At 37.9% G+C, this 27884-nt stretch overlaps 1 protein-coding gene across 13 annotated transcripts in view; it reads right to left on the bottom strand.

Annotated features, from left to right (window-relative positions):
• BICRAL (BICRA like chromatin remodeling complex associated protein) overlaps positions 1-27884 on the bottom strand; it is a 141673-nt gene that overhangs the window by 90774 nt on the left and 23015 nt on the right. For 7 of the 13 annotated variants that reach the window (XM_069009674.1, XM_069009675.1, XM_069009671.1 and 4 more), the window contains 11 exons: positions 25058-25106; positions 22163-22211; positions 22012-22080; positions 15158-16861; positions 13339-13438; positions 12007-12104; positions 10112-10173; positions 9853-9998; positions 9608-9702; positions 8302-8404; positions 3448-7518 (listed from right to left, as the gene is read on the bottom strand). In XM_069009674.1, coding sequence (XP_068865775.1) covers positions 6716-7518; positions 8302-8404; positions 9608-9702; positions 9853-9998; positions 10112-10173; positions 12007-12104; positions 13339-13438; positions 15158-16861; positions 22012-22080; positions 22163-22211; positions 25058-25101 — 3273 coding nt within the window. In that variant the 5' untranslated portion in view covers positions 25102-25106 and the 3' untranslated portion in view covers positions 3448-6715. Of the gene's footprint in view, positions 1-2880; positions 3101-3447; positions 7519-8301; positions 8405-9607; positions 9703-9852; positions 9999-10111; positions 10174-12006; positions 12105-13338; positions 13439-15157; positions 16862-22011; positions 22081-22162; positions 22212-25057; positions 25107-27884 lie in introns of those variants that run through there. The other 6 variants (XR_011149739.1, XR_011149740.1, XM_069009678.1 and 3 more) reach the window with 3 other exon arrangements.

Raw genomic sequence — 27884 nt, 5'->3', positions numbered from 1 at the left:
TGGTCACACCATTCACAGCATTGTTTATTCCAATCTTCAGTCTCAAATTCATTCAGTGCCTGGACCCTGGTATCAGAGCCATAAAAGTACTACTAACACCTTCAACTCTGAACGAGCATGGCAGATGAAAAAAAAAAAAAGTAAATAAATTCAGTTTTCTCTGCCATCAATAATCTCACCCTAGTATTTATTTCGACCAAACCAGCCAGGTAAGGAAGAAAATACCTTCACTCTGATTTGTGTAGATGCTAAACACATCTGCATGCAAATAGCAGAGGGGGTCTCCTAGCTAGAGAGTTTACAAATTGAAGACATAAACATGAATTCCCCAAAAGTTATGGAAAACTTATGGAAAATGGGGGCACAGGTAAAATATGACTATTTTTTGTAGGAACCTGCTTGATAACGATGACTCTGAAACGAGCCACACAGCCTCTGACAACACTGCTGAAGAAACAGATCACAGTGACTTAAGACTAGAAGCATCCAAGAATGCTTTATTACTTAGGAGATTAAAATTTGACTGTCAAAGGATAAAACAAAACAAAATCAGAGTGGAGTGGTATCTCCCTTTTAGCTTTAACAAACTTATATGTGTTAATATTCCACTTTAAAAAAAGCAGTCCTCAGCTTCCTGGGAACTAAGATTTAACTCTCAGACTGGTTGTCACAGGATTAAAACTGCCCTTCTTAATAGATGAGAGAAACACAATGCATTTTCATAAAGGGAATTCTAATTACTACAGATATCTTAAGGTTGTATATTGTTTTCAGTAAAAACTCAAAATTATTCAAATTGTTGGGGAAAATTTAACCACAGAAAAAGAACAGTGAAGTAGCAAATAGATTCCATACCTCCCTTACCTCTTAGTAAAGAATTATGTTGTCAATGACATCCACTCAGTAGCATGAAAATACCTCCCCCATTCCACATTACTTTGGAACTGACTCACAGTTTTTAGTAATGTTCTTGCTCAAATTAACATCAGATCATGCATATGAGGTATGTTCTTTCACAAGCAGCTTTTAAACAGTGTGTGAGCCCATCCTTGCAACTATTAAGACACACAAATCCTCATCTGAGTAAAATATTCAATAAATTCATTCTTCACTCAGGTGCAAAGGGGAAAAAGAGCAGTATGTTTAATATTAAGTATGTTGATTATGTTATCTAATATATAAACAGATATAATACTGTACAACTTCCTGTGTCTACAATACATCCTGTGTTTTTAAAATCAAGTTTAAGTCATTTAAATCTCAAAAGTCCCCAAAAATCCATCCCACACACACCTACTCACCTTATTGTTCATTCCTTCCAAACCCTGGAGCCTCATCTCCTTCAGCCTCATGTGAGTTTCCTTCTCTAGAAACAAAGGTTTCCAAGTCCCTGTTCCTGAGCACTCAGTATCCAGCCTTCCACAGACACAGCAGACACTCTGCTATTTGCCCTTGCTAACAGAGGCCTTCAAAATCCTTCATTAATTTTACCATGAAAGCAAGGTGAAATTATTCAACCTCACTAATACTAACTCCATGCATTTTTTTATCCTGTTGGCCATTTGTCAGCCCCAGATACACCCAGCAATGCCACGCTGTGACATAAGCCATAGCAGGTTTCCAATGATGGTGACTCCACTCCCTGGGCAGTCCATTCCAGGGATGAACAACCCTTCCAGTGATGAAGTTCCTCCTATATCCAGCCTGAACCTCCCCTGGCACAGTTTAAGTCTTTTTTGTCCTTCACTAGCTGCCTGGGAGGAGAGGTCAATCCCCACCTTGCATATACATATATATGTCTGTGTATAAATATATAAAAATAAATAAAATACAGAAGAGCCTTAAATTCTGATGCAGCTAGTTCCTCCATTGACAAAATACTTTTCCCCGACAAGATAAGATATAAACTCTAGAAAAAAATAAAATGGGGTTTGTCCTCAGCATACAGCAGGGCAACTTTAAAGGTTTTTGCTTTTACACCAAAAATATTGGTTCAGCTGGACACTTTGTGTCCATTGATCGTTTTCTTCCCTAGTACAGGAAGCTCCCTTAAGCTTGTTTGGTGTTTACCTATTGTAACACTTTTTTTTTCCAATTCCAATACAATGACCAGTTGCAAGATTAGCAGCACTCACAAATGCCAATCCATAAATCACAGAGAAGTATGCCCACCACTACTGCCATCTGAAATCTGTACATGCATTGCATCTGTGCACCAGAGCTGCTGTGAGCAGAACCTCACCAGAACTTGCTTCTTTTCTGCAGTGACTTTCTTTAACCAAAGTGAGAGCTGACCCCCAGTCACAAAGACTATTTCTCCCATTTCTTGAAGCTGTCTGAAAAATGCATTGTTGTGTAAAGCCCAAGGAAACGTGTGTTTGATTTTAAAGGAAAAATTTAAAGGCTTATAAAAACAAACACTTCCCAGAGAAGAGAGGAATTCCTCTAGGTTTTAAAATTATCTACTTACCTTTCCTTGTGCCAATCTTATTCTGGCTTTTTTTTTTTCTTCATTCAGATCCTCAAAATGAATGGTGTTTTGACTTTCTTAAATCAGCTACACATTAACACACATGCCCAAATCTTCAGAAATTCTGCCCCATAAGTTGGAATAAACATAACAAGGGCCAGTATAAAAATGCTATTGAAAGGCAATAAAAAAATACGCCATATTCCTATAACATAAAGATATTCCCAGGTGAAGACAGCTGCACAGTAAACTTCACATAAAATGTTTAGCAATGCAAAAGGTTTGCCTGGTGATTCTACAGGGACATGACAAAAAAAGGAAAAAAAAAGCAACCCCAAGATGCTTAGCCATCCTAACCCAAATAGAGATTAAAATAATATATAACTGATTTTATTCATTTTGTTGCTGTCTGCATCCATGTGGGAAGCATTCAAAAGGCATGTTTATTTTGTCTCATTGACAAAATAACAAATACTAACCGTGAAGATTTCTACCTTTCAACAGTGCAGGCCCTACTCCAAGTTGAGAGGCAGTGCCCTTCACCAATGCTCCACTTCCATAGCCTCCAAAAATAAAGTGAGGAAGTTCCAGGCATAAGAGCTTTACTAGATCAGAGGCTCAGCATTCTTTCTGAAAAATTCAATCACAGTAAGAAAAGGTTCATCACCCCTCTAATAAAAGTAGGAAGATTCATTTTATCACCTGCAACTGTAGTATCTTCTCACAGCCAGAAGGAAGGAATGAGAAATACCCAAACACAGGTATCTACAACCAAATGCAGCTGGACATGAGTCAAATCTGCAGTGTGGATGCAGTAGTCACACAGTGACTCTTATCTTCCATCTCCCTGAGGTATCAAGAAGATGATTCCTCTACCTTGTGAAAATACGCCAGAGAAGGAGAGCATGTCTCAAGAACCTCACCATGGCAAAACTTCCAATACCAACAAGGCAGGACCATTGGCTCTCTTGTAATTTGGAGATTAACATTATTGTATGTAGTTATAATGCCACATGAACCAAATCCTAATAGCATATGTTCAGAAAGATGCATAAGGAGTATGGAAAGTTGGCCTACTAAGTATATTACAACAGAGCTGCATCATGAAAAGCAGAAGAGTAAAAATATTTTGTAGTCATATTACTTAAAACTGAGACCAATCATCTTTTGGAAATGTAAATATTCAACTTGGTTAAATCAAGACAATCACAGATAGACATTTTTTCCCAAATCTTTGGCTGTATTGCAATGGTTGTTTCAATTTGTAATCTCCAACTAAACATTTCCTATCCATGGATTAACAATATATTTACTGACTTGTGTCTTTTAACAGTATTTATCCAACATAACAAAATAAACTGCAATTTGTTATACTTTTTTTTTTTACAAAACATTTTATAAATATTTTTACAAAATGTATACAAAGCAATTTCAAGTGAGACATACTTTACAAATGAAGGTATTTAAGCAAATAAAGTCCATACCACACTGACAATAAGTGACACATCCTCTTTAAGTGAAGTCAGTCTGTAAGGCCTCCCTACTCTAACAGATAAATTATACTAAAATCTTCAAAATGAACATAGTTTTCTTAATTGCCAGTTTAAAATTTGTTTTAATATTAGGCAGTATTAAATAACATTGAAATCACAATGCTGATCCAGCAAAATAATGAAAACATGTTTAAAGTCATGCACATTCACAATACTTTGCTGGACTTGAGCCCATATGATTAATAAACTTTTTTTAAGCACCACAAAAATACAACTTTTTCATTAACTGCTTCACCACGTACCAGAATTCCTTTAGAATTGAATTCAAAGGAGTGAACAACAGATCATTAACAATCTAAGATCAGTCTTACTAGGATTGTTCAATGGGTTCCTCTCATCAGCAGTTCAGAGAAATGCATCTGACCAAATCAACCACGATTACTATTTGTAATTTGTCATTTTTTATATGCTGTTGTCCCCCTTTCCCAAGGAGACCCAGTAGAAGACACACAACCTGATGCTTCAGTTATGTGCTTGCTGTAGAGAGGCTGGTAACCCCATACCCATTTCGAGGTGGTACAGTAAGCAAGGGGATTGATGAATGTGCAACTTCACTTTTTTTTCCCTCAATAAAAGAAAACTTTAACTAGTTAACATACAGCTGTGTAACTTACTGCTCTCCTTCCTAAATAGTTCAGAATGGTTCCATTTCCAAAATGACAAAAGAAAATATGCATCAGGATACACAGCCATGAGAATATTATTAAATCTAAAAAGGCAACAGGTGAAGACTATCTTGTCAGTTTGCCAATAAGAAAACAACTAACTGCCTGAGCGTCTATTCTGTGGATACCCAACTAAAAATTTAAAACTGGCAATACATTTATATTTTATACAACACTTGGGAATGTTGGGTTTTTACAAACATGGACTTTAAAATTGGCACAATTTTTTTAAATGGCAATTAGTAACATACAAAACCAGTACTTTCATTCACGTTGAAGGGGAAATGAATTTTAAGGAAGTTCACCTTTCTCTCATTGCTTTCTAGTTTTGGTTTCCTTTAGTGGTCAGACAGTGGACTGTAGCTCAATACTGAGTTGCGCTGTAATGTTCTACTATCCCAAGGATCTAACCCTGCTTTCCTTCTGTGCCATTCAGATAGACTGAATTACACACCAGCAAAACCTTTTGGTTTCTCTCCTGGCAATCTGACTGACAACCACAGCTTGTCACAATGAGCCTCTATATCATGAAAATCATAATCAGCAAGTCTGGAAAATGGCTGGTAATGTTTCTGAGAAATGGTGGAGAAGTTCTGGGGGAGAACATGAGCATATCTTAGAAACCACAAAAGCTGTATCCTCCTGAGCAGACATATGTACTACACACACATGACGAACGTCAGCGTGCTTATGTGCATAAAAGCACTCATGACCAAAGTAAACTAGAACAAAGCAGCATGGGCAGCAAAAAAAAAAAGTCATAGATTAAAATAAATAAATAAAATAATAAGATTCTATCTTAACAACATGACAGCAAGCCAAATACAAACCATGCAATGGTTTCACTTGGCTTTACAATATGAATTAATAATTACACATTTTTTGATATGTTTAAACAATGGGATTGCTGATCAACTTTGGTCTGTACATATCTTGATAATTATGACTGCTACGGTGGATGACTTAACATTCTCTGACAGCAAAAAGCAAAAAAATTAAAAAATAAACACTGGCCTTTAAATTTAATCAGAATAAGGCTAACATCCTCTTAAAATATAAGCTACAAATACAGTTTTCAAAAAAAAGTGCTTTTGACACTTGGTCTAAAAAAAATAACAAACAACAAATTAAAAAAAACAAAAAAAAAAAAAAAAAAAAAAAAACAAAAACAAAAAAAAACACTTATACCACTTCAGAAAGACTCAAGGCTGACTACATCCAATTATAAAATGCAAAATCTTTTCCTCAAGAGATAACATATATATGTATTATATATATAAATTCATGGCTCTATCATGGCCTCATCCTGTACACTTTGCTATTTACTGGCTTCCATTCTACCTTCCTTAGTCAAGCATTTATTACTTCATATCATGCCACTGTGACTAAGATCATATAATATCATCCCACAGACTAAAGTTACCCACTACAAATATATCATCAAGTACTAGTTTCTGCTCAGAAAGCAATAGAAAAGCACTTAAAAGTTTAAATTATGAAGCCTTGTAAACACACTGATGATTTCCTTCCAACTTAAGAATCCTAGAATACAGATTCATTAACAAAGCAAATAATCACTTCTGAATAGAGGTACAGTGGGTTTTCCAGAAAAACTAAAAATTTGATGATTTGTGGAAGAGAAGGGTAGGGGAGAATTGTTGCTTCCATCACTCTTTAAAAACATTTTCTTAATAAATATATCCTTTCAAATGACTGTGATTGTCAGTATATTACTGTATCATATAGGGCCTAACAACCTGCAACCCTGTTATGTTGCAGTACTGCTCAATTATCAAAAGCACTATCATAATAATACTTGAAACAGTAAGGCCCTAACAGACTGCATTCTAACAAGGATTAACTTTACTTGGATATCTCACTGTAACCACAATGAGTATTGCTCTCAAACACAGAACAGAATCTAGTTTAGAAAGGTTAACCTTAAATGCATGTCAGGCTGTACTTGTGGTGTCATTCACATTTGCTTCTGCTAAGAGAAACATAACTTGTCCATGGTACTGTAACTATTAACACTCTAAGATACTATTTACAGCTGCTTCTAAAATAGAGTCAGTTTCTACAGCACTTTCACTGTGGTCTGGAATAAATTTTTCCAGGCAGTTCTCTTGTGAAGCAATAGGTGAAAAATTAGGAAACTCTAATTCAACCGAGCCACTACTTGCTGCCTCATTTTGTGGCTGCCTCCCAGCTTTTTTAAGTTCCAAGATGTTTTTAAATGTAGTTTCTAAACTCTTACTGAGCAGTAAGTCTTGCTGGGGTTCACCAGAGCCTTTCCTGTTATCAGGATGCAAAACCTCATTCTTTGGAGAGCTCCTCAGAGTTTTGTCTTGAAGTGAATTATTACATATTACCTTTGAGAAAGATTGAACTGTGTTCCTTGATATTTTATTGTGTGTTCCATGACTGCCTCTTGACACAATTTTTGACAAGTCTTCAGAACTTGAAGAATTCTCAGTGGACTTGGCAAGATCTTTCCCACTCATCCTTTCTTCAGAAAGGGCCATGTATTGGCTCTCTGAAGAACAATTAGCTTTTTCAAACTTTAAAGCTTTAGTGAGGCTCTCAGATTTTTTAGAAGAAGCTTTTCCTTCTTGTGGTGTCACAATGTTGTTAGGCACTAGAGGAAGTTTACTGTGATTTGTGGACTCTGCTGAGCTGGATTTTGGTCGGTCTCTGGCTTGGGTTTTGGTAGTCTGACTTCGAGAAGGTAATGTTTTGCTAGACTGATGGTCACTTTTGCTGGACTGTGTTTCTTCAGCTGTTTTCTCAAATTGTTTGGCAGAACAACAAAAATCGGCCTGATAACCATCTGAAAATTAAGTAGCAACATTTTACTAAAATTACCTACACATCCAAATAACTGACACTCCAACACAGTTTCTGTGTATTGGAATTCAAATAAATCCACAGCTTACAGATCTGTGTCTTTAACAATGTTCATATGCTTAAGTGTTCTGCTGCGTACAGTGCAGGAGATTATCACTAAATTAATTACCACACTATGCACATATGTCCACTGTAAAACCAGATTAAGGGCACTTCCCAGCATTCTGAATATGCAAACATGGTCTCTGAAGACTAACACTTTCTACAACACCACCTGTGGATATCTTTTAAAATATGCAGATCACGCAGAACCTTTAAACAATTACAAATAATGCATTTCCAGGTGCTATGTTCAACAATATTCCAGTTAAAACTGCCGCCATTTAAATGGCCTTGACACTCCAAAAGCAACACTTCATTAAGATGAACAAGAGTATTCATGTTTCAAACATGTGTTCTTTCTGGCTGCAAGCAAACTCAGAGATTCTTCCCTGCTAGAATGGAGGCCCTGCAGGAGTCATGACTGCTGTCAAAAGAAACTCAAACATTTCTCTCACAAACAGGTAAAATATTTGTTTTTCCCCACAAGTAACTGCTTCAACCCTACAGTGCCTCTGGATTGTTGAATTCTGGAGTTATAAAAAGTTATCTTCCAACTTCTTATCAAATATTTCAATCGCTGGAATCCATAGCAATCAGTGCCTCACTGCGGCCGCAACTATTTTTAAACACTCCAAACTTAATTTAGGAGTTAAGCATTACTTACCAGGATCCACAAGTGCAAGACGCTTATCCCGGGTCAGAGATGCTCTTTCCTCCTGGTTAAACATCCTATCAATCATAACCATTTCTGCAGAAGGATTTATCCGCTGGAGGAAAAGGAAAAAACAATCAATCTCTGTAGTGACTCATATATTGGTACCAAATCAAAACATTTATAGCTTAGTTACTCCAGAGAAAAAGACATTTCTTTTTTTACATATTTGTGAAGAACATTCACAGTTCAACAGTCTTGACTCTGAACCAACCACTACTGAAACTCAATCATAAAATATTACTCACATTATACTGCAAATTTTATTTGGGAAAGATTTTAGAACAGGGAATTGCTATTTCACTTGTATGAATTGTACTTTTTCATGACTTAGTATGCTCACTACTGTGTACCACAATTTTTCTACATCATACAGTATTTTTCTCTTTTAGAGGATCAACCAGCAAAAATCGTGAACTGGGACCACCCTACTATCTTCCCTGCACTTCACTCCCATCCTTGTAACTAGCTGGTGCAGAGCTGCATTTTGCTGATAATGCCTTCAAGCCAGCTGGATCCACCCATCACAGAAAATGTTCACTGTACTAAGCTGTAACACAGGCAACTAGTTTAAAACCTGACTGCTATGTGAAATAAACCCTTCCAAACTACTTCATGGGACTTGCCATACAGCATATCAGACGCTAAAAGAACAACTCACAACCTCCTTCCTCCCTTTGCACCTGCAAATACTTGCAAATATTTAATGGCTAGGATCTTTAACAATGAAACTGTTAGTTTTCAAAAACATGTTAATTCTAATAGTTATATTATGTAGTCCTGTCTCTAAATATCTAAATGTCTATTATACTCAAACTCAGAACTTTTCCAGGCTTGAAGACTAGCATTGTGTCCGAAGTCACAATGGCATTTCCTGATCCTTGTAAAATACACTCTTGAAGTAACTTTGTCAGTTTTATTTTTACCTCATACCTGGGACTGTGAAAGCACTTAAATCAGAAGCATGTCTGATGAAGTTCCACCTAGCTTTTAAGGACAATGATTTCCTAAACTGTAATATGATTTGGCTCCAATTATAATATGGCTGGAGGCCTCTGAATGGACAATATCAACACTATTTCAGGTTCCATCAGCCACAGAAATACACAGAAATCACCTTCCTGACTATCACAGCCTGTTCAGTGTAAGAGCAAAGCAGAAGCCGAGAACAGAAGTTCATGTGCCTGCTCTGTAAGTTTTTTTTTAACAAACTGAATCCCATCCCATAAACAAAGTGTACCTGGGCTCTACACCTTACCATTGCATCTTCTATAAGCAAACATCTGTATTTGTTCAGCATAGCCTGCGTCCTCTTCAGAAGCTGTGTAGCTACAGATTCAAATTCACTGTCCACTAGAAAGACAAAGTACACTTTCAAACACTGTTCTTCATTAACCTGCACAAAATTTAAAATGTTCCTTTTCTTACTGCTCTAATTTACATTAAGAATCCTTTCAATACACTGATTACAAACTTACTGCCAAATTTTAAAAAGAAAATTACCTTTTCTTAAATCTTCTTCTGTTGGCAGTGATCCCTGGCACACATGGTATGAAAGGAGTCTCTGAACTGCATCATTTAATGATCTGAACCGGCTTTTATCTGGTGTCACAGCATGTACCTGATCCTTCTGTAATTGCTGTAGAATACTACAACAAAAATTAATAGATATATAATTAACACATACTGTACAGAGTTTTTACACTGACAAAAGTAAAAATTAAGGTTTCTGAAACAAAATTATAAAGGAAGAACGACTTACAAAGCTCCTTTAGTTAACTGCTTAGCAGCAGGCCTTTTCTGTCCAACTAAATGACCATCCACCTAAGTTCAAAATAAAAGACAAATTACAATATATCCCCTCACTTGCAAAGCCTAAGTTTCAGTATTTGTTTTTGTCAATTAGGTACATCACCAACACTAACTGTAACCACCATGTAAATATGAACACTTTCAACTATCTCCTATTTTCACAGGGGACTGTATCAACAAAATACAGAAGTGACATAAACCAAAGGTCAGAAATGCTGTTTGTAGGCAAATTCCACTGTTGTGCATTATACATGCTTCACTAGGAAAGAGATAAAATATAGCGGTGCAAAGAAGGAAAGGTGCAACTAAAAACTTCTCCAAATAAATCTGCTCTCACAAACTGTCTCTGCATTTCTCAGAAGACCTTATCTTGGCTGATATTGATGGATTTGAGTATCTGTGAGGAAAGCAGGCTAAGGTTGTGCACTTGAATTCTCAAAACCCACAGCGGCTTTGGGGGGTGGTAAAAGTCATTCTAGGAATTCTATTTCAGTGTCAATACTACAGATATGCCCATCAGGTAGAGTTCTAACTAATTTTCTCCTTTGCTTAGACATTTAGCAAAGCCAAGATTTTTCCTGGGAACACTGTTCTAGGACCTGAGGCTCTCTGAGGGGGTAAAGACTCATGGCAGGCACACTGTAACAGAATTTGCCTCAAAAAGCCTCTAACTGCAGAGCATAAAAAGTAGTCACTACCAAGGAGAATGAACATCAGATCAACTATTACACAACCAGGCTGAACTCCTAACTGAGCACTACTCTACCGTCTGCTCTACTTGTACATCAATAAGACATGGAAAAGCGTTCCTGTCCTGCTACATTGATAAATACATTTACAAACAAAAATTCTAAGTCAGATCCTCTCCAAAAAACTCATCCTGGACAGTGTTTTTGTGCATACTTGCGATATGTGGGAGAACTTTTGATGGCAAAAAAAGAAGACTGCAGTAAAACAGACAAAGAGCAGGTGGAACTTTTCTGCTACTTCTCACAAACCACTCTCTCCCAATCAGCTAGAAAAAAGCTGAGTTTGTAAGAACTAATGGGAAGAGTAGGTCTAACTTACAGCCAACTCAATGAAGAACTGCTATGTCACACAAAATTGTCTTCAGGGAACAGGACAGTCAGACTCCACTTACTGAATTGAATCTCAAAGCAGCATCCAGTGTATCAATTTGCAAAATAATCAATATTTGTTATGTCAAGGTAGAATTTGTCAAGTTTGAGGGAGTTCATATACTCTACAAAAAACCTACAATGATTCCTTACTCATTTGCTCACTCCCTCCCCCTACACTAGTGGAGAGGAGAATTAGGAAAAAAGTGAATCTTGTGGGTTAAAAAGAACAGTTTAAAAACAAAAACAAAATAAAATAATGTAGTAATGATAGTTATGATAAAGTTGTAATGAAAAAGAGAAGAAGGGGCAATTAAACCCAGGAGAAACAAGCAATACACAATGCAATTTGCTTAGCACCCTCTAACTGATGCCCACCCCGTTCCCAAGTAGTGATCAGCACCTCGCAGCAAATTCCCCCATTTATATACAGAACATGATGTTCCATAGTATGGAATATTCCTTTGGACAGTTTGGGCCAGCTGTCCTGGCTCTGCACCCTCACAGCTCCTTGTGCACCTCCTCACTGGCACAACATGGGGCACTGGAAAGGCCTTGACTTGCAGAGAGAGCACGGCTCAATAACCAAAACACCAGTGCGTTACCAACATTATTCTCATCCCAAATCCAAAACACAGCTCTGTACTACTCACTAAGAAGAAAACTAACTCTATCCCAGACAAAACCAGGACAGACAGAGAAACATATAAGTAAGAGCATTCTCTACCTGGATACTCTGCTGAACTGATGATGATCCTATCACTTTTTCTTGTGTCTGTGCTGTTCCTAGAGATTGTTGTATAATTTTTCCTCCAGAGTCCTGTCCTATAAAAAAAAAATTAAAAATACTCTTGTCATCCTAAGCAAGAAGAGAATAATTTTATGTACCTATCCTGGTAATTGAGTTTTAAGGAAAGATATGTCTTATGCTTAAAAGCATTACTGCAACCATCCTGTGGAGAAACCAACTCATAAAAATGAAACAGGACTCATATTCTGTCCCGCAAACCACAAAAATCCTCAGATTAAATCACATCCTACCATAGTATTGTAACATAAGAAGAAATTCAAGTATTTTAAGTTTAGTGTCCCGACAATCTACCTAAAATCATACAGTAAATTTCATCAAGCTTTTCAATACTAACCCTCCCTCAAGTGTATCAACCAAATTTTTCTATAACTCCTGGAAGTACTTAGACAGCAAGCGTATTTTTTCCCCTAGATTTTTTAGATAGGTAGACTTCCTCCAATTGCCTTGCTCTATAATTCAAATAGCATCTTATCAGTCATGCTATGATACAACCAAAACAAGATTTTATTAGGTTTTTTTTCCCAAAGACACCCAGCATACTGTGCCGATCGTATAGAATTGCCTGGACACCTTACACACATAACAGTACACAAGGGAATAAAAAGCAAAGTAGAGTATAGGACCTTATTCAAAAGGTTACTTATGTACAAAGAGGACAGGAAGGTTACTGCATTCTTCTGTTTGCCTTGAATGTATTGGTTTTGTTCTTTTAGTAGTATGGTGCTGCTTGAAAAGCTGCTATTTTGCCATGAACAATGCATGAACTATTCTAATTCAAAGTGACACATTCAAGAACAAAGTGAGTGATGACAGCCTGCACATAACCTTGTAACAGCTATTTTTCTTCCCTCTGTATCTGAAGCAGGCACCACATTAGAGAATCTAGAAGTTTCACAGAATTTTAGCAGATGTCTGTATTTTGAAAATTACTTATTTCTGTTTTCCTAAGCTGGGAAAAAAAAAAAAGAAAGAAGGTAAAATTTTGGATTTCATAGAGGGGAGAAAAAATTGCCAATTGTGAAGATTCAACTTTTCACTCTAGAAGATGAAGTGCCATGGCTGGGAAAAATCAAAGCACACATTCAATATTGAAAAAATATAGCTTGAATTCTTCTAAAAATAAAATTGAAACAATCTTTAGAACCCTATGAGCATAAGCCATCAATATAAGTCTGGCATACTGAAGAAGAACGAATCTCTGTTGCTGGAGAAAATTAAGAAAATTATGTTAAAAAGACCTTAGTTGACCTGATAGTGTGTTGCTCAGAAGACTTGTTAGCTGAGGCTGTCTCATATTATCCTGTGTCTTCGATGCAGAAACTGGTGATGTCTGGTTCACAGCCTTCTTCTGTGCCACATACACAAAATAAAAAACAAAGTTTCAAAAAATCACAGTGAAATATTTACTGAAATCTTTAACACAAGGAAAAGGGACCTAAAACTCATCTCTATGTATACTTTTTTAACTTCAAACTCATCAATGGTGAAATTTCACACATCTCAATCCCTCCAAGTTCAAGAATGTTATAAAGTAAATCAGAGAGGAATAGAAATTACACTAACAGCACAAATATACACCAGTTGCATTCTACAAGACCCCTGATTTACCACTACAAGTGGTGCTCACAAAGCTCAGCTTCTCAGAGTTCCAAACCTGCAAGATGACGGAGTTGCTTTCACAACAAAAAACACCCACAGTGGAACAAACCGTCCACTGCTTATCAACTAAATGATACATGGTTTAGTATAAAGTACAATGTTTAAAATGAAAGCACAAACAAACTAAAAAGATTCTGGCAAATAGTGGCATTTATCCTCCCATTTACAGCTCTGAAATTTCAGCACAAAAACAAAATTATCTTTTTGCAATAGGAAATACTATGCTTTTATAACTGCTGAAACTCACTGACCCAGCACGTAACCTGAAAATAGGAAGATGTAGACACATGAAGAGAAAGTCAGACAGGCCTCAAATTACTCATCTGCAAACAAAATGCTATAACCTGTACCAGACTACAAATGTGTTTCTACACCATGTTCATACAAATTTTTTAAATACATATTATTTTCTAAGACGTTATTTCACTGCAGATTTTGGGTTTGGTTAAAAAAAAATCCATCAGACCTTTGGAAAAAGATCTAAGTAAAAGAAGAAAAAGATCTAATTAGTGCAAATGCATTCTGAGAGAGCTACCAGTATTTTTAAATGACCAAAAAAAGAAAAAAAAAATCAAAAAAAGGACAGAAATTGAATAGCTTGTTGCTAATTGTGTGAACAGTCACTGAGTTAAAATTGGCAGGTCACTCTGGAACTTTATGTATTTTTTTTGTTTTACACTTTTGACTGTTTGTAAGTTCATTTAAGAAAACAGAAAAATTTGAGTTGAATATATACTGTAAGTATCTACTGGACAGAAAAGACCACATCTCACCTTAAAAGTAAATTCAGATTATTTTTTTTTTAACTACTACTAGTTTGACTTCTTAGAGCATTTTTTAAAAATGTTATGCTTTTACAAACTGCTTTTAAGGATTCTAAGAAACACTTCTTGTCTTTGCTTCTAACTGCTCCAGACACACATAACAAAGCACCAATATGTAAATAACAAAAGGAAGCCCAAGAAACCTTTTCATCTCTAATTTCAGTAAGTCAGACCTTAAAAATACATAGGTTTTAGTGAGGTCAGAAGACTTTTAAGTGCTAAGAATGTACTTGAGCCTTTACATCTAGACTATGGTAAGGTTTACAGGAGAGCTCGCAATTGTATAAACTTATAATGCCCATTCCTTTAAACGGGAGCAGAAATGGATCAGTTCTAAGGGCTTCTGAAAATACTATAAATCACCAACAACATCTTTGGAATTAATCAAAGTGACGGAGTTGTTCAGTCAGTGACAGATTTAGAAAATACCAAGTGAAATGATGACTCTGGGTTACAGTAATTTTCAGCAGTTCCACAGTATTTGTAACAATACAAACCAGCAAAATTAACATTCTCTGTATTAACCAGATTTTAGCACAGCTTAGAAGCCTTTCTTTGGCCACATTCTCAAGCAGCTTTCATACCTGACCAAAGGCAAACTGTTGTTGTGTTACTCCCACAGACGTGTGACTAAAGGTGCTGACAGACTTGGAGGAGGATGCTGGAAGACGATGGGATGCACTGACGGCAACTTGAGCTCTGTTCTGGACCAGCTGATCTCCTGTGAAGTTCCCTCCTGATGCGACAGACTGAACCGATGCTCCCAAGCTGGGATGTACTGAACCAGAAGAACTTACAGCAGCAAATCTATTAGAAGCTGACATATTTGAGACTGTGGACTGCCCAGGTGACATGGTAGTAAAACTCGATCTGCCTTGAGAAACATTAGCTTGGCTGGGTGACAAATGCAACACGGTTGGCGACGCCTGCTGCAGTGGCACCTGTCCACCAACAATTTGGGAAGTTCCATGATTTACTATAACTTGGTTTCCAGGAGCTGTGAATGTCTGGCCGGAAACAAGCTGAACAGCTGTGTTCTGATTATTCAGCATCTGTCCTGAATACGACTGGTTGGCTCTTAGCATGTTTGTAGAGTTCCTGTTGAGCATTACATGCTCAGCAGACACTTGGCCAGGAACCAGCTGGGAAGGCTGAGTCTGAAGAAGTTGTCCATTTATGGCCTGGACATGATGAACTGAGTTAGAATTAACAGACAAACTTGTAGGTATGAGAAACTGGTTTTGAGGTGCATGAGGCTGTCCCATAGGAGAATGGATAACAATACTACCTCCAGCATTGCTAACTGTCTGAGGTGTAACTGATTTTCTTGTATTTTGTTGTTGATTAACAATATTAACAGACATATGAGGACCAACTACTGAACTTTGAGGTGAGTTTGCAGAAGCAAATGGAATCCCTTGCTGTACATGATGTTGCTGTATTCCCAAGTTATTCACATTGTAAGCAGTCTGCTGACCCATCTGAATAGGCTTTGGTTGGATATTAATAGGAACTTTGTTAGAGTTTGGTGCCAAACCCCTTTGAATGATGATATTATGGACAGGCAACGAAGTCTGAAAATTTGTGCTGTTAAATGGAACAGTTACGGGTTGTGCTACTGGACTTGAATTTGAGTTACTGAAGAGCGAGTTCCCATTTGGAGTTTGTCTATGAACCAAGAGGCCACTGCTCATGTTTGCAGGTGTTTGCTGACCATTGCCTTTCAGTATTATCTGAGATCCATCGAGGTTATTGATGGTCATCATGGAAGGTTGATTACTAAATGAACCAATCAGCTGTATCTGCCCAGAACCACTAATCTGGCTGCTATTAGACAAATGCTGGCCAGGAACACTAATTCCGACATGTTGCATAAAGCCATGTTGCACACCGACTGTATTGCTTGCAAATGATGCTCCAACAGGTTGCTGTACCACTTGAGTAACTCCTATAGGTTGCAACGTCTGACCTGAGTAATTAGAAACATTAGAAGCCTGAGTAAAGGATGCTGATGAAGAAGGATGAAGCTGAGCTTGTGCAAACTGTTGGCTAGAACCTACACTGGCATCCAAATATGCCTCTTCCGCCAAAGTCTGTTCAGTAATATTGGCCTCCTGCAACGACTTCTGAAGAATATCAAAAGGCTGATCCTCAGTAAGATCAGGTAATGGAGAAGACACAAGTTCATCTTCAAGAAACTGAAGGCTACTGGACAGCTGCAGTCCATCACTAGGCCCCTCTCCAAGCTGACCACTTACACCTTTTACAGACGACTTAGGATCAGTGTTCTGAAATGCAAAACAAGAAATAAATCACTTTCAGAAATTCCAGTATCTGCCTTGTTTCCTCATGTGTTATTTCTTCATGCAAGCAAACTTTCTACACAGAATTATACTCTTCCCATAGCACGTGCAGGGTGATGCTGACAGCGAGCCAGCATAAACAGGTCATGGACATTCTGCTCACACCCTCAGACTGCTGGAGACGCTCCTCTCCCTTCTCAAATCTCTCAATACACAGCACTTAGCTCTGCAGCTGCACTGTTTCAAGACACGAAATGCTCTCTAAGTACCATTTTCCCTTCCTCAAGCAGAGCACTCTACAGACAAAAGGATCAAAGAAACGAGGAGCAAAAACACCTCCACTGTACCTCACTTTGGGGCAAGGCTTCAGTAGTAACAGTACAAGCAGAGAAAAGGCAGGAGAAAGCTTTCCTTTCACTGACTTCTATCAAATGAGATTCATCTCCAAAATCCTACCAGCATTTCTATAATCACTTAGTGTAAACTAGTGACCATTTCATAAAGTTAGAACATTATGCTAATTCCTTGTTTAAAAAAATTTTAGAAACAAGGCAGGAAGAAAAAAAAAAAGTTACAGACTTTGTGGTTTATGCTCGTAAAAAGGTTACTGAAACTATGAACATTGGAACTACCACGAATATCAAGTGGCACCTTTAATGCAAAAATCCTTCAAATCCACATCCATAAACACCATGATAAGGAAAATCAAAACCTATTTACTCTGCCAAGATTTTCCTAAAACAAAGTTCTCTCCAGAAACTCTAGACAACACAAGCATCAGGTTTCTGCAGATAGAATGACAAATTTAAATGCACAATAATACAAAAGTTTTAAGTAAAGCAAAGTACACCTTTCTAAATCGCATAAGCACATCTCAGCTATTCAGAAGCAACTACCAGTTTCTTTTTAGGTCAGGATAAATGGAAACTGTGGGTGTGCAATTATCAGTCACATTCATACTCTGAGCCTTTACTCCCTGAAGGTCATAGACGCTTGTTTTCACCTCATGTAAACAGTGTGAGGATGCTGCAAGCCATAATTATCACATGCAATGATGTCCCCACCCTAACTTCAGTTCCCCAAGCATATTTATTCCAAATTCTACCCCAGTCTGTTTCTGAAACAATCTCTGTATTTTCTGAAACTTCCATCATGTTTTAAAATACTAAAAGATTTTTCTTAAGATTAGATAAAACATTTTCAAGTTACAACTATAAAGCTACAGCAAGCTTTTAACACTTCTGTTAACAGAGGAATTAAACCACTGGTTCAAAGTCACAGTGTCTGAACCTCATGAACACCTAAAGCTACAAATCAGGTTCTCAACTGTACCTAGCTACCATCAGTCAAAGCAAAAAGGAATCACTAACTAGGCCATAATTAGGGCTCTTAACTGTCAGGTTCCTGAGGAGAATTCCCTATTGCATCTGTAACTTGTCTCCAAGGACAATGACCCAACTGAAATCTTTTACAACTGTGTAACTTAAACAGTTCCACTAATACTATTCCAGTTAGTACTAACAGTACAACTACTACTACTACCAGTAGTAACACTAATAAATAATATTACGTGCAATCAAGATTAATAGCTTAAAACTCTCCCACTGGAACAGAGAATCCCAAGTTTCATTCCCTACTGCCAGGACTATTTAACGTCAGAAAACAATTTTATATGCAAGAACTGGAACTTTCCAAGTTAACATCGCAATCACTACTATCCAGATTCAGAACAGCCATGCAGAATACCATGCTAATTTCAAGAAGAAATCAAGCCTCTGCAGCTTCATGAACCTGCTGACCATCAAGAAGAGTCTTATTCTCACTGGCTCCATGAATATTCTGCTCTCTTATGCTGTTCTATTATACTGTAATAGGATAATGGAAGCAGCCATCCAGTACAAGCCAGGCAACAGGGCAATGGCTAGGGAACCCTCTCATGACAACCGCCACAGGAAACCAACCTGGAATCAGCAGGGGTGGTACAGACTCAATCAACTCAGGGAAGGTGGGGATGGGGGATGGGAGGCAATGTAAGGGAGTGGGAAGGGTGGACAGTGCTTTCTTTTCCTTCAGTCAGCAGGAACTTCATCTTGCTTGTGTTAGGTGTTGGCTGAGCATGCTTACCAGCTGAGGCACTGAACCCTCGACACTGAATTTGTAAACTCTGCCACTGAAAGGCATGAGACGGGCAGCAAGACAGACAATCCTACTTCATGGCAGCAGTTCTGAATACATACAAAGACAGAACTTTCAGTAACTGTAAAAACTTTAATGACAAAAACCTTAGAAGCATGTAAGTTTTCAGATATCCCATTTTATGAGCAGGGACTGTTAAACCATCTGTTTATGGTAACATTTGTTCCTTCCCAGTGCACCGTAAGAATCTGTATTTGTAATCAAGTCATTCTTCACTTATGTCAACAAGGGGCTCTCATGGGAGGGAGGAGGGAAGAGAAGATGGCATCAGGGAAGAGATATATGAATATATATCTTTTATATATGAAGATATAAAAGGATGAGGACAGAGCATGAGAGGAACAGGTGCTGAGAATTAAACTGTAGTATGTCATCCTAGGAACATACACTAGGAATCCCTGCTCCTCTGATCACCTGCCTTCTAGATTACTGTTGGGGTTTTAGTTTTGTCCTAGTTTTTCTTCTGTTAGAGGAATTTTCTCCCATATGCATGTTGCTAGGGGACAAATGACTATACTTAAGAAGGACAAAAGCAGCAGAGCAGCCCGTTTTGGGGGGTGGGGTGGGCCTGGCTACTCTTTGTTTCACCTGGGCGTGTTGGGAGTTCGCTCTCAGCGTCTGGAGAGAGAGGCCGCGGAGAGAAGAGCTGCTGGTTCCCGTTTTCGGCGTCTTTCCTTTCTGCTGGAAACAACACCGGGATCCCAAGGCTGCTTTCCCTGCCCTGCTGGGGGCTGGGGCTGGGGCCGCCCTACCCCGCTGCTGCTTCGAGCCTTCGCTGCATTGTAGCCGTGCTCACCCTGCCTGTCTGGAGCCCCGGGGGGTTCCCCTTTTGGATACATCTCGTCTGCCACCCGGGATTTGTGTTTGTGCCTGCCGCTCCAGCCTGCCATTCCAGCCTGCGGTTCTGGGAGTCGAGGACCGGCTGACCAGCCGGGATTTGTGAAGTTTTTTTTGTTCCATCCTTCCCCGGGATCCCAGGGCACCAAAGCAGCCGCGTGCTCCCCGAGCTCGCTCCGGAGCGCCCCCTGCAGCCGCGGGGGAACCATCGCACCTGCCCTGCTCACCAGGAGCCGCCAGCGATCCCTGCCGGCTGCGAGCGGAACTGCACCTGAGGGGAAAGGGCCTGACAGCCGAGAAAGCCGGGACTGGGTTTGTGTTTGCTGTTACTGTCATAGTTGTTGTTGTTTTGTTCGACTGGTTATATATCTATCTATCTATCTATATATATACATATATATATAGTAAAGAACTGTTATTCCTATTTCCCACATCTTTGCCTAAAGACCCTTGATTCCAAAATCATAACTCAGAGGGAAAGGGGTTACATCTGCCACTCCAAGGGAGGCTTCTGCCTTCCTTAGCAGACACCTGTCTTTCAAACCGAGACAATTACCTATCCCCAACCTCATATACCAGAGAGCTCTTAGCTTTCACCAAATATTTTTATTTCTTTCAACTGCTACTCCCTATGCAACAAATCTACCTTGTCCAGAATCTCCCACTGCCTCTCAAAATTACCCAAAGAAACTCACTTTCTGAAAATATACCAGAAACACCTGACTCCTGCCTACCTAGCCATGCTTATCAGAAAGATGTCTAAAAAGAACAACTAGGAAGTCTAGGCTACGACAAATGCATGTCATATGTCACCCTTTTTTCCCCCAAACCTGGTTTTTCTTAGGGTGAGCCCTCAAATCCCACCTCTAGCCAGTGCTGCATACAGGAAGCTGCTGTCTGCTAATGCCAGCCTGGTACCAGGTTGAAACCACTGTTCTCCATGAGCTGAAAATTGGGCACACCCTGTTACTGTTGGTACCTTACTCCCTCAACATTATCTCAACCAGCTTGTCTGCTTCTTCTACAATATTTAATAACGATCCTGAAAGGAGAACGACAGGACAAACACTTTGCATTACACTACTGCGCCTACAGGAAAGTCACTAGTTCTCCACACACAGATTAATAGTTCTCAGAACTTCTTCCAGCCAATTATTTAAGGTCCCTACACACCTACAAGTGTATCCATGTATCTGTTATGAACATGGGAAAAACAAACAAGAGTCAAGATAACAGTACAATAGAAAGAGGAATTACCAGGAAAATCCTATTCTCTGCATTCAAATAACTTAATTGTGGGATTAACAATTCAGTTGTTTTAAAAAACACACCAATGAAACCGAAGAAATGTGGGTCTGAAACAATCTCTAAGTCATCCAACGTTCTACTCAAAGCATGACTACCACCTGCACTAGAGCAGACCAGCCTTGTATTTGTCACCAAGGATTGAGATTCCACAACCTCACTGTGTGAAACACAGCAGAAGGCTGCAATACAGTCCTGGCAAGAAGGAACACTGAAGACTTCTTGCAACACCTAATGAATTTAAAGCGACTCCCCTAACACTGAAGTTACAGGGAGGACACATCCCAAACTACCTCCTGAGACTAAAGAAAAAAATACAAAAAGAGAAAAAAAGCAACCCATTAATTATTTTTTTAAAAACTGCCAGCCCAGAATCTACATAAAGTAAGAAACAAAAAGCTATTCTAACATACACAGGAAACATATGAATGACTAATCTTCAAGGTCTATCTTTGAGCACTACTACACTTACAATCTCTAAAGCCAGGAGTGCAGTTTGCTGGAGAGAGCTATACCAGAGAGCATCTTCACATATTTACATATTTTAATATATACATATTTATATATCTTTACATATTTACAAAACACAGCCCAACAATGCAGTATTTTTCAATTAATTCCCCACTGCAATACTTAACATACTAAGAGCACAAGATAGGTTCTATGTCAGTATCCAAAATTTTCACACAAAAAAACTTGAAACCCACACTTACTTCATTCAGTTTTATAAAGCCAAGTACAGCCATACAGAAGCATGCAATCTCAATACTAATGTAATTTATCTCCTGACCACTTACGTTGGAGTTGGCGAAAATCGAATTTGAGTTGGCTACAGAATATTCTGCATTAGTCAAGTCTTCATTGCTCTGGTAAAAGACAAAAATTGTGTTTAGAAATAATATACTCAATGGAGCTTATCTATGTCTAATACACAGCAATGCTACTTACCGATTTACTACTAGGTCCATGTAGAAAATAATTCAGCGCTTGTGGGTCCCTTAAAGGGGGAAAAAAGATAAAGAAGTTAACACTTTTTGGAAGCCCCTTCTACTAATGAGGCTAATTTAACTAAGCCACATACTGTACTCATATAAACCAGGTTTCTAATAAAAACACATCTTTCATTGAATCCAATGCAAAGCTGAAAGTTTATATCATCTGGGAATCTGTGTTTCTGTATCAGCACAACTTCCAGATGCTGATCATATCTGCTGCCATTTTAACAAGGCGTTTCAAGTAATAAACTATGTTGATCACAAAATTTTAGTTGCACTCTATTTCCCTTCTGAGGGTGTTACTCATATTCTCTTAAAACACATGGTACTTTATGGCAGCACACAGTACAAGACCTAAGGAATATACTACCACCAAATAACGTGAGAACTAAAACAGGTACCACCTCTTCTACAGCTAAACTATAATGCCTTGTTTAGCTAGCATCTAATAACAGGGTATTTGCAAACCTGATTCTCTGATACGCTCTCTGTCACCTTTAACACAAGTTAATAAAAATTTATGATTGCCACAGTAACAGTCCCCTCATGAAGAAAAAGTGGCACCTTTTCCAAGTTAAATCAACCATAGGAATAACAGACTAAATATTACGAATTTCAGTGTATTTAATTAACTTAGCACTAGCACTAAATAAAACTCATATTAAAAATGTAGTCTGAATGAGTGAGAATAAGTATCAGAAATTCAAACAAATACAAATACATTAATTTAAGTGTATGTATAGACCAAGTAAAAAGAATAAAAGACTGTGTTACATGGGATTATTCTAATGTAACAATTAAACAGTGTTTCCCTAAGCATAAAGAGTAAACTGACATGGATTTCTTTGATTTTTAAAACATGTTTATTGATTAACAAGTAAAAATAAAACATTTTTTAAAAGCAGAAGAGTCTCATGTAAAAAAACAGTAATTAAAAATGGCTCCTTCTTGCTTGATGGTCCTAGAAAAGAAAGAGGCATAAAGTTAAAGATCTTTCAGATTCACATCTACTCTTCTAGAAGGACAAACACCCGTCTACTCCTTTTTTAAAAAAAAAACAAATTGTGTTCACAAGTTTACAAAAGGCATGTTTGACAGTACTTCACAGGGACTTTATGGTACTATTAGGCTTACAATATTGAAGTGGTTACATATATTTTAAAATAAAAATGTCGTTTTCATAGTAGATTTCACTGAATTTCAAAAATTAAGCAGCACAGAACTCATGATCTCATATAGGGTTCTATTACGCTTATGAATTTTATCAGTAAAATAAGCAGGCCGTTTAATACTAATTACCCTCACTGTCTTTCAATCGTGCAAAATGCAATTAAAAATTAAGAACATTTCATCATCTTAAATATTGTGTTTAGTAAGGAAGGAATTCTAAAAGGCACTTACCAAATCACAGATCAGATGAAAAAAAAATTGTTTTCCAGTCTTCTAGAAGCTTAAGACAGTAATTGCTGCCAGCAGCAGGAAGAACACTGTAATTTTTCACACAAACACTCATCTGTATGGAGAGCGCTTCATTTTCTGGACCACCTGTGATCTTGTACCAGGATACTCATGATTCGTGCTCATGACAGAGCACTTAACTGTCCCATGATCATCTTTATGTTCCAAGCAGCAAGTGTTTTCATACAGCCACAATCAGCAACCTTGCACAACAGTTACTTCACAGAATGTAACCAAGCCTTTACTGGCACTGCTTTTGCTACAGCATCCAGAGCAACCCTCAAACAGCAGCAGCCACTGTGGCAATGTTTTGGTTTTTCTGAAGTTACAGCTCTCCCTGGTTTCACTGGAAGTTTTCAGGTGTGTGAGAAAGGTAAAAAGTCTATTTATTTCCTACACTTAAGACAGTAAAAAATTCTTGTATGAACTGGGCATGATCTTTTAACAGCTGGTATGAGACTGATGTCAGACTAATTTCCAGAAGAGTATGAACAAAGTATAGTGCATGAAAAGCTCAATTCTCTTCTTGTGTTTTCAATGCATTTATAGCATATTATCTGTTCTTGAATACTGACAAGGATGGTAGCCAAAGGAAGGCAACTTGTCACATACACAATCCACACAAAACTTGCTCATGTTTCAGCTATTCTAATTATTTTCGGAGATTGCCATATGGAATTATAAAAGCTCATATAAATCTGTTACGGAAATAAGGGAGAGGGGGGCAAAAAAAAACCCAACAACCCACATGACCATTCAAAATCACTAATTTTATTAAAATGAAGTGTCTTTGACCAAAATGCTGGTAAATTCTTGTGAATACACAACAGTACAGAGCTATTCTTTTTTTCTAACATTTAGATGCAAACATGTATTATTAGTAGAAATGAAATCTTTACGTATTTGCAAATAAGAAAAAAAAAATTTTACTTTTCCCTTAAAATACAAGCATAGTATTAATAAATCATCTAGTTCCACCAACTTATCTAGTTCCACAAAAAGAATCTGAGATCTTTGGGGTTTTGATTTTAAAAAGTTACTTGCAGTGAAGTTTGCAGTAACGTCCCTAACATCCATGCAGTAACATGCATCAACACTGATCTGGTATTACTGCTACCTGAGAAGAGAATCCATTCTCCATGAACACACATTGCTTAGCCTCTCCTGAGGAGAATGTCAGCACGTGGACTGTCAGCTACTAACCACCAGGATTGAAGGCCTTGCAATCCACACATCTCCACATGGAAGAAGTGAAGAAAGTCTGCTCATTTCATTGCAAGTCACCTCATCTTTAGACAATACTGAGATAGAATCACCTTCTAGAAGATGATTTTGCAAAATTATTATTCCCAACTTTTCTGCAATAATTACTTATGGAAGGAAAACTTACCCAATAAGATCAAGGAGACAGGATTCATCATCGTCATCATCCATGACAACTAGAATAAAGAAGGAGAGGATGGATATTTGGTATGTATAACGCGAAAGTTTGTTTTCAACAATACCAATTTAGAATATCTCAGTATTTTTTATTAAACAATTTATGAAGTTGATAGCTGTCTACTACTGACAAAGTTCTTAAGTAGACCTGCACCTTCTACACATGTCTGCTGATTTATCTCAAAATCAAACTCAGTCACATGCAAAGATTTATAAAATCCCATGCAGTGTTTTACCATTCGGGGGGTTTTTAGAATTTTAAATCAAAGAAAGACAAATATTAAGTGAACTGATTAAAAAGAATTTCTATGAATTCAAGTAGTAAAAATATCAACACTGAATGCAATCTAAGAGTCCAATTAAAATGCTTCTATAGGAAGTGAGGGAATAACCAAACCCTACAGAACCTACAAAGGCTGTTACACATAAGTGGCTTTAACACTGAGCAGTCGAAAAGGTAAATAAAGTTAGGTCAGTGTCATGAGGATGCTGCTACAGTCTAGAACCAAAACTATAGCCAAGACATGACTAAGCATTAAAAGAAACACTATTTTCTAACAGACCTTTCTTAGCAATAGCTAAGTGACAATGTGGCCATTTCAAGTTTCTCCTCAGCAATATTCAGAAGTGTACTTAAACTTCGTTTAATAAATAGTACAGAGTCCTGACAGTCCTTTTAACAATGGGTAGGGAGGGAATTTATGTGCACTGCCCAAACTGAGGGCAACTATCCAATGCAGAGCCTTTTTAGCCTCACAGTGTCACGACCACCAACTCCTTCACACACTGCCTATTCCATCAGGTACTGCTGCACCAAAAACACTCTCACACTCCCTCTCCCCTCCAACTGCTGTTCCTTCAAAGCTTCTGTTTGCACATTCTGGGCTCTCCTGTTCATCATAACTCTCAGAATATCATCTCCCTTGTCCTTGTCAGTAACTCTCGGGACCATCCCATCTAATCCACCAGTTCAATTATCAACTGATGTTAGCATTTCCAAAACCTCTTGGTACCCTGGCTTCCTTTAAGTTATCCAATCTCATCTTTACAGTATTTTCTAATCACATCAAGTTGATCATTGCATTCCATGTTTGTTTTTTTCTCAACTTCCCTTAAAAAATGTGCTGTCATACTTATCACTCAAATGTTTTAACACAGTTTTGGTTTTAACTCATTGTCTTCTCTCTCTTACTTCTTGCCAAATAGAAACTTACTCTCCCTGACCAGAGATCCACATGAATCATTCCTCATCCTGATCTCCATAATGATTAAAACAGAGAAGGGGCTGAAGCACCTGCTATACAAGAGGCTGGGACCGCCAGGACTGTTCTGCCTGAAGAATAGAAAAGTGTGGGGGAATCTTTATCTTGTGTATAAATACTTGGTGTGAGGGTGTTAAGAACACTGAGCCAAACGTTTCTAAGTGGTATCCAGTGAATGAACAAGAGGCAAGGGGCACTAATCAAAACAAAATAAACCAAGAAGTCTATGTAGACAACAGAAAAAACTTTTCTTTTATGAAACTCTGAGGGTAGCCAAATACTGGCCCAAGTTTTTCAGCAAGGTTATGGACTCTCCATCCTTAGAGATACACAGAACACAGTTGGACCACAGCCTTGACCTGCCTGCTCTGACCCTGAGCAGGCTGCTCTGGTAGAGCCTCCTCTGAACAGGACAGGGGATAATGTGATCTCCAGATATTCATTTCCACCTTGGCTGTCCTGTGATTCTGTAACCTCTTTCCTGAAATTTTTCTATACTCCACTGGTTCTGAAAATAGCTTATACTGTAGACTAGCAGAGGGTACCATGTCCTCTATACTGCATAGCCTTATTCAGATTTTTTCTTTCTCTGTGCTTTAGTTTACAGTGAGGGTGAAGCAGAAATGGAGCATATGCCAGTATAAGGATCATTCAGTATCACCTCTCTGGGTAAACAGAAAAACAAAGCACAGCTATCAATAATTACCTCAATGTTGACAAAAATCAGCATTCATGAGGTGATTATGCACCTTAAGAAAAGCAATTTCTCCCACAATTCAGTATTCCAGCTGCTTACTCTTGCATAGAGCCACCAGCTTGAGCACTGATACTGCAATTTAACGATAAGCAAGTGGCATGACATAGTATGATGTCATGAAATTTAAATGTAAACTTGTGTTACTAAGATCAAATTAATAAGCAATTAGCATTCTGCTTTAACTGTACTGATAGTACCACTTACAGAAAGCTGTTATTTCCTCTAACTGCTGAAAGCATACCCATGTCTCAAGAACAAGGTTCCAAAGTCTCCCAGCTAACCAAAAGCAAAAATTTACCGAAAGTCAAAATTATCTTTGTTTCCACACTGCAAACCTACTGTTGAATATCCCAACTCATGTGTCTATGGCAATACTGACAGCATTATTAAAACACAGTAAAATGTCTTTTCTTTACATAACCAAATATTCTCTGTGATTTTATTACAATAAGCGTTCACCATTAGCAGAAGTGACAACACTGAACTTTGTTCAATTAATACTCCTGGAGGTATTAAAACAACTGACACAAATTAAGATAAATCTGTTAAGTTCACAGAATTCTTCAAAACTTGCATATAATGATCAGAAGGAAAATAAAATGCATGAAAACACTGATGTGAGAAAACCCCAATGGTAATACATAATCTTCACTATTAGACCCTTTATCTAAACATACACTTGGCTTTATTAGATAAACGTGATACAAGAAAAATCTATGCAACATACCATAAATTCCTACCATTTTAGGATAATAACC

Source organism: Aphelocoma coerulescens, chromosome 3 (genome assembly GCF_041296385.1).
Source record: "Aphelocoma coerulescens isolate FSJ_1873_10779 chromosome 3, UR_Acoe_1.0, whole genome shotgun sequence".
NCBI classification, from domain to species: domain Eukaryota; kingdom Metazoa; phylum Chordata; class Aves; order Passeriformes; family Corvidae; genus Aphelocoma; species Aphelocoma coerulescens.
Note: the sequence above shows the minus strand (reverse complement) of the source record. Positions and strands in the feature narration are given on the sequence as shown.